Source organism: Vombatus ursinus, unplaced genomic scaffold, assembly GCF_900497805.2.
Source record: "Vombatus ursinus unplaced genomic scaffold, bare-nosed wombat genome assembly UNPS02011783.1, whole genome shotgun sequence".
Classification (NCBI taxonomy): Eukaryota; Metazoa; Chordata; class Mammalia; order Diprotodontia; family Vombatidae; genus Vombatus; species Vombatus ursinus.
In genome coordinates, this window is record NW_020951561.1 from 1 (window position 1) to 8,000 (window position 8,000).

The window sequence follows — 8,000 nt, forward strand, 5'->3', positions numbered from 1 at the left end:
CAGAGAAATTCCCAGGGGGAGGGCTGAGGAAGGACTGAGTGACTGAGGAGCTCAGTAACTTTTACGTGGTTCTCCAGGGAAGGTAGGTCTGTAATTCAGGCAGTCCTATTCATTCCTTTGGGCTGGCTCATGGGTGTGTGACCTTGGGACAGGCCTTCTAGCCTCAGGTTTCTGCCACCCACTTTCCCCTTTCATAAGGAAAAAGCACCTCTGCCCCTCCTTCCTTTCTTAAGGCACAAAATTGGAGGGCAAGACAGGTTTTGGAAAGATCTGAAGGAGGGAGAGTGGAAGGAAGCTTTTAAAAGTGTACAAGTGTGTGACAGCAGGGTGGGGTCCAAAAGAGGGCAAGTGGTTCATTTACCAAAGACAGTTAAATTGAATTTCTGAATATGTATGTCTCCTGAGACTGATGATATGTGAATTTCATAACATCCACTGTCTTCAGAGGTCACATCCATTAACATCAGAGACTTATCATCAGGGGCAGACAGCCGCCCCTCATACTCCTTCTGGGGAATGATCCAGCTTGGCCTGCTCTTCCCTGGAGAGATGGCGAGTAGGAGCAGATCCTTAGATACAAAATACCATTTAATCCTCTGGGTCTCATTTCCGACTTTTGGGTCTAGATGGAGCAGAACATCCTCTCCCCGGTTCCTGTTCAGAGACGACACCCCTTCTGAGATGAAGTTGCCTGTGACAAGATGGAAACAAGAGTCATAAGGGCACAGGAAAGGTGGCCTTTTACTTACCTGAGGGAATAAAAAATGGAGAAAGGTCCTGAGGAAGGACCTGCATGTACCACAGGCCTCTCAGAGGCATTATAAAATAAAAGTCCTTGTGTTTCTCTCCAATCTGACTCTTCTCCAGGCCTCCCTCCTTCTGTTGAGGAGCCCACCATGAGCCCAGTCCCCCAGGTAGGGAGCCTTAGCTTCAGCCTTGACATTCCCTCTCCTGCCGTCCATGGCTTAAGTGGTCACCAACTCCTGTCTCTTCTCCCACTTCAGCCTCTCTCCTACATAATCCATTCTTGCTCACGTGGCTTCCCTTGGCCAGGTTCTCAGCACCTCTACCTGGACTATTGTCATAGCCTCTTAATTCATCTCCCTGCTTCTATTCTCTCTTCTTTCTCCAATCCATCCTCCCCTGAGCTGACAAAGTAATCAAGGCACAGTCCTGCCCATTCCCTTCCCTGGCTCCAAAACACCCAGGGTTGGGAGATGGGCGGAGAAGGTTTGGTTGCTTCCAGGAGGAGCATATTACCTCCTGAGTCTCCACAATCTGATCCCTTTCCAGACTTCTCCTGTTCTTTCTTCCTCTTTATACATTTCTCATTCCACACAAAATGACTCTTAGCTCCTCCCAAAGTCTTCATTCCACTTCCCATTTCGGTCTTTCCTCAGGCCCAACAGCACACCTGGCTTGCATCTATCTGAACCCTTTGTTTTGTTGTTCAGTTGTTTGTTCTGTCTGACTCTTCCTGACCCCATCTGGGGTTTTCTTGGCAGAGAGACTGGAGTGGTTTTTACCATTTCCTTCTCCAGCTCATTTTACAGATGAGGAAACTGAGGCAAACAGGGTTAAGTGACTTGCCCAGGGTCACACAGCTAGTAAGTGTCTGAGGCTGGATTTGACCTCAGGAAGATGAATCTGCCTCACTTGAGGCCCAGTACTCTGGGCACTATGGCGCCACCTAGCTGCCCCATCTGACTGCTTACTTTCCTTCAAGTCTCAGCTCACGTGGTGGGTGCTATGACCTATTAGAAAATGAAGTGGAATTGGAGTCAGAGCATTCGTTTGGTACCAGGGCATCTGAACACCATTCTCAGTGGGGATGGCAGTGTGGTAAAGTGAGATCTCTGTGCTGGGACCAGGTTCTAATTCTACCTCTGCTCCTGTCTTACTCTGTGACCGGAGTCAAGTCACTTCCCTTTTCTAGGACTCTATCTTATTTCTTCTTTCTTTCATATTTCTAAAATGAGGCAAGTGAATTAGATGACCCCTAAAGTCCCTTCCAGCTCCAGGTCTAGGATCCCAGGCAGAAGCCTAGGACAGTGTAGAAGAGTATTTCCTGGGTTGGGTGAGATAGGGAGGGGAGGACACTGGGAGGTTAGGTTCAGGGTCACACAGACAATATAGCTCTAACAGGTGGATGGAGAGTCAGGAAAACCTGAGTTCAAGTTTAACTTTGGACACTTCCTGGGTATGTGACCTGGCTAAGTCACTTAGCCTGTTTCCTCAGCTGCAAAATGGGCATCATAAGAGCATCTACTTCACAGGTTTGTTGGGAGGATCAATTGAGATACTATTTGTAGGCATTGAGCACAGTGCCTGGCATATAGTAGGTGCTAAATAAATGTTTATTTCAGAAGTAGGGTTAACTTGCCATGATAGCACAGATTAAGCTGGCATAACATCTTAGTAATGGAAAGAATATTGACTTAAAAGGCCAGGTCATGGGGTCATTCATTTACACCTAGAAGAGATAATAAAAACCATCTAGTTCAGTCCCCTCATTTTAAAGATGAGGAACTGAAGACTCAAGGAGCTTGCCCTAAAGGTCATACAGCTCATAAGATGTGGAGACAGCAATTGAACTCAAGCCCTGTGACTCTAAGTTGAGTCCTTTTTGCAGTCTCTCCCATCTCAATTCCTAAGTCTGTGCCTATCTGGAAGAAGATGGAACCTCCTCACACCCTCTTCAGGCAGAACCCCTTACCTGTAGGGATGCAAGTACCTGTGCCATTGGCAGTCCTGCCTGGGCAGGGGAGAGGAACAAATCACACTTTACTTACCAAGGAAGGAAAAAGGAAATGTAGGCTTAGAGATGGCCTGGATGGCCTTTCTCTTTTTCAAACTCAGTATGCTCAAGAGAAGGATAATTACTAACACATCCCAGCCTTCTTCTTCCTCAAAGTTTGCTATTTCTGCCAAAGAACCAACATGCTGCCCAGTAACCCAGGACTTCAACCTTAGAGTTATCTGTAACTCTCTTTTTTCAACCTGTACCCTCCCCCAACTAATTATTTTTCTCTTAGCTTAGATTACCTGATATTAACATATTTGTGTATATAAGTAGATATGTATATATGTGTGTGTATAACACACATATATTTTAAATACAAACTCATAGACATACATGCATATCTATCGATCCATCTATAATGTGCCATTAATGCTGTTTTGGGGACACCCTATACATACATTCACACATAAACCCATATATATATTAATGATATATTGGATAATACACATATAGACATATCTATCTTTATAAATATATATCATTCCCCAGGTTATACTGTATAGGAAGAGTTTATTATTTTTGGCTGTAGAGGCCTGAACTAAGAGGGATGGATAGATGGGTGGAAGACCAAATTTAGGCTTTAGGTAACTAAAAAAAATATCCTAACCACCAGGGCTAACCAGAAGAATGGGTCATCTCAGGAGGCAGGAATGGGCTCCTTCTCACTGCAGGCCTTCAAGCAAAGGCTAGATGCATTCTGGTCAGGTATGTCATGGCAGGATTTCTTTTCAAGTCTGGGTTGGACTCAGTGGCTTCTAAGGTTACCTCCATCTCTCAACCCTAAGTTTCTTTGCTCTCCTTCATCCTTACCAAGCCCCTCTCCCTTAGTCCTTATTAATGAACCAGCTTCCAAGCCTGCAGGGCCAAGGCACTGGGGCCAAGGCTGCTTCAGAGGTTGATCACTTCAGTGTGGCTGATGAGCTACATTAATAAAGGGAGGAAAGTCTACTGATGCGGGCACATAGAAAGGCCATGCCTCCATCTGGGGCAGTCCCAGCCCAGCCTCTCCCCAACAAGGGGGCCAAAAAAGGGCTCAGGACTTGTGTTTGTGAAATCTACACTAAGATGGCACCTCAGTTGGCAGTACACAGCTGCTGTTAAGCAGTGCAGGTGACATAGCTCAGTGGAGTCATGCCTAGTCCTGCCTGATCTCCTCCAGCTATCCTCAGGTCTCTGGCCCTCAGACCCCTGGAGCTGGATTCTCATCTGTGAGGAGAGTAAGGGTGTCCAGCTGCTTCTTCACCTTGTATCCTTCATGGCCTCCCTTCTTCTTTCTCCTGTGTGGACCTTGCTATTTCCAAGTCCGTGGGCCTTTCCCTTCCCTCCTTTCCTTCTCCTCTTTCCTCTCTCTCCAACTTCCTCCCCCAAGTTCGCCAACCCCAGCAGAGAGGCCCAGAGTTTGGGCAGGATTAGTTGAGTGCAATTACTCACCTGTGAATTGACTGAGAGAATTCAGCAGAACCAAGGTAAAGAGTAACAGGGACAGGCTCCATATCTGACCCATGAAATCAAACACTTGCTGTAGCCCGTGTGCTCTGGGAATCCTCCTTAGTAAATGGTTCAAGCCTCCTGCTCTGGTGCTTCCTGTATTTGCATAAAGGTTTTACATGAATTCCCACTCATTCAGTCACACTCCAAACTAAATAGTGAGTGCTATCTCTTATGAGCCCAGTCTACTCTTTACATCCAACCCAGAAATCCACTAGGAGGCAGGGACATCTTATTAACTGTCCTGACAATGGGCTTTCCCTCTTCTTTCCTCCCCCTGAAACTCCTCCCCCTTCTCTCTAGAGACCTTGTTTCTAACCTCCCTCTTCCCCCAGTTCATCTGATCAATTTTAGAACTCAGCCTTGGGCCTGAATCGTCAAGACTGGTGGGTGGATGAGAGAGAGGGCCAACTCACCTAAACCTCTATCTCTCTAGCTCTACCTAGCCAGCCCCCTGCTTCACATTCCAGCCACCAACCAGCACCTACCCTGGCATCTTGCCATCTCCCTCTTAGCCACACTAGTAACCCTCCTCCTTCCCTCCACCCCTGTCCCCATTGCTAGAGGCATGGAATGGAGCACCCAGTCTGGAGTGAGGCGCACTAGAGTGTAAATCTCAGATTTCCTCATTTGTGGAATGCAGATAATAACAGCACCCAACTCCTAGGGTTGTTATACAGATCACGTAAGAGGAACTCACGTAAAGCCCTGGGAAGACTTCCCTGCCCCCTCTATCTTCTACTGAAGTTCCCTAGCAGTGTTCCGGGGCCCCCGGGTCCCCCAGAGCCCCAGGCTCGCTGGTCAGAGTGGAAGGGCCGGCGGCCCGGAGGCGGGGAATCCCCCTCCACTTGTCTGGGGTCTCTCGGCCTCGGGACCCCGCCTCGCTCTGCGGCGCGGGTCAGGTGTGACTGGAGGAAAGGAAAAAGCCCGCAGCCCCCGGTATTCCCAGGCGGTCTCCCAACCAAACCCTGAGCAGGCCGACCCTGCTTAACTCCCGACATCCGCTGAGTTTCGGGTGAAATGCTGCTGGCCGTCCTGTCGCCGCCGCCGCCTCCGCTCCGTAGCCAGGAGCCCGCGAGGGCCCAGGGAGTGCTTCCCCTGCGGCTGCTCCGGCCACAGACTGCCCTTCGTCCCCTGCGCCGGCCCTCCCCTCCAGCGGACAGGATAGCCGGGTCTCCCTCCAGTCCGCTCACCGGCCCGAGCCGAGCTCACTCACCGACCCCCGCCAGCCGCCTCACCACCTCCCCTCGGACTGACCTCCGCTGATCTGTCTCGGACCTCACTCGCGGGACAATTCCATTGAAACTTGCCTCAGCCACCAACCCCGCGTGATGCCTACGGTCGTCTGCTTTCCCCGCCCTGGCCCCGCCCCCTCGGGCTCTGGCCCCGTCCCCTCCGCCTCTGTCCCCGCCCTCCAGCCCTATTCGGCTCCAAGAGGCTAACAGGAAACGCGGTTTTTGTAGAGTACCAGTGAGACTGTACGTCACCTCCTGAGACTGAACCTCACCAATCTGCCTTGGCCCATCACGCCGGGTGCACCCTCACTAACTGGGCTTGCACGTCACGCACAGGACAACTCCTGCAGGCTTGGAACCTGCCCCTGGATACCCAAACTCCTCCTCCCCCCCCCACTTTCTTCCGCACCCCTCCCCCATCCCACTTCCTGGACTAGTGGCACCAAGAGTTTTTCTAGAGAAGATAAAGTAGTCAGAGTGCGGTCACTAATCCGTCCTGCACCTCCTACGCCCGACAATTGGGTTGGGGGGAGAGACAGTGAGACAGAGACAGAGAGAGACAGAGACAGAGAGAAAGACAGAAAGACGCAGAGGCAGAGACAGACACAGACCCAGACACAGAGTGACAGAGAGACAAGACAGACTGACACAGAGTGAGAGAGAGAGAGAGAGATAACAAAGACATGATCTGATATTCCTGAACTCCAATATCCTGGCTGGATTTTGACAGTGATGGTGGGACATGGCCTTAGGCTGTAGTACTCCAGACAAACGCGGCTTTCTTAACTCTTCCAGGTTGGGAGTCAAGTGGAGTTGATTTGATTATATAAGCAATCCATTTACAAACATTTATTAAAGTTGCCTACTATGTGCCAGGCAATTGTGAGAAGTAAGAAAAGATTATATTTCCATATGAGAAAATTAGTAGGAAGTAGCTCTGGGTGCGGAGCTTAAGAACCAGTTAAAAGGGGGGTGAAATTGGCTGTGTAGTTAAAGAGACTGAAAGTAGAAAAAAGGTTAAGCTTTACTTAGAGGGCACTTGCTTAATAGGCTCAAGAATACTCACTTCTCCACCTCTGGGAGTGAGGTGGGGGTTAAAAAGCCATTTTCTGAAAGGGCCATGCATGAAGAAAGGGTAAACATACCAAGGGGAACACGTGGTAGATGTTGCCGGGAAGTCTATGAACTGCGCTGACTTCTACCAATGAAAGTCAGTAGGAGGGACTTGGGCGAGGGGAGGCGGGGAATAGGGATAAAAGGTTTGCTCTGGCTTCTGTCGCCAGTGTTCTCATCTCCAGTTCCACACCCCCTTCCTGCAGGAACATATTAAAGGTTTCAACTGCTTCACTCATCCTGAGTCTTTCTAACTTAACTGTGTCTGCTTGGACACCAGAGGTTATTTCCAACACAATGTACTGGCACGAAATTGAAGCACTCCCTACCCTTAAGAAGTTTCTATTCTGTCATATGAGACAAAATGCATGTTGTTTTGTGTGCTCGGTATATGTATACAAAAGACACAGAAAACAAATATAAGGTAGTTTTAGTAGGGAAAGCTCTAGGAGGTGGAAGGGGGTTAAATAATGTAGAAGGTGACATTTAAGCAGTCTTGAAGGATACTAGGGATTCAAGGAGGCAGAAGTGAAGACAGAGTATTCCAGGTATGGAGAATAGCCATTGTAATGGCATGGAGACACAGGGAATATTGTGCATGAGCAGCAGTAAGGTTGGTTAGACTGGACTCCAGAGTGTGTGTGGAAGGGTAGGGATGTATAATGAACCTGGACAGATGGGTTGAGATGAGGTGGAGGAGGGCTCTAAATGCTGGACAAAGGAGCTTGTATTTAATTCTAGATGTAATAGGGAGCCTAATGGAATTTATGGACTAGAAGGGAGACAAGCTGGGCTTGAGGACAGCTAGCTGGTGCAGTGGACAGAGCCCTGGCCTGGAGTCAGGATGACTCATCTACCTGAGTTTGCATCTGCCCTCAGACACTTATTAGCAGTGCGACCCTGGGCAAGTCACTTTGCCCTGTTTGCCTCAGTTTCCTCATCTGTCAAATGAGCTGGAGAAGGAAATGGTAAACTACTCCAATATCTCTGCCAAGAAAACCCCAAATGGGGCCATGAAGAGTTGGACATGACTGAAATATGACTGAAGAACAAGAACAAGGTCAGACCTGGGGTTTAGGAAAACTACTTTGGCAATTGTGGAACATTAGAGGTGACGAGCCTGTGGGTTTCAAAATATAAGGAGAATGAGCCATTTGGGAGTTTGGGAGTTGAGTCAATGCTAGTCTTGCAGCTGGCAATAAGGAGCAACTGTCAGGATCTTTGTGACCTGGCCAGCATTAGATGAATTTAGACATGAACCTGGTGGGAACATGCTGTTTAGAAATTGTTCTGAGTGGTGGATCAGTGCAATAGGTTAGGTATGCAAGACACAATAGTCAATGACTATAGTAATCTACTAT

At 48.7% G+C, this 8,000-nt stretch overlaps 1 protein-coding gene across 1 annotated transcript; it reads right to left on the reverse strand.

Annotated features, from left to right (window-relative positions):
* Positions 1-6: 6 nt before the first annotated feature.
* Positions 7-5,729, reverse strand: LOC114039309 (the record flags this gene model as incomplete). Its single annotated transcript, XM_027856997.1, has 3 exons — positions 7-691; positions 4,235-4,387; positions 5,508-5,729. Coding segments are annotated over 3 exons (713 nt in total), but the record flags the coding sequence as incomplete, so codon positions are not given.
* Positions 5,730-8,000: the final 2,271 nt, after the last annotated feature.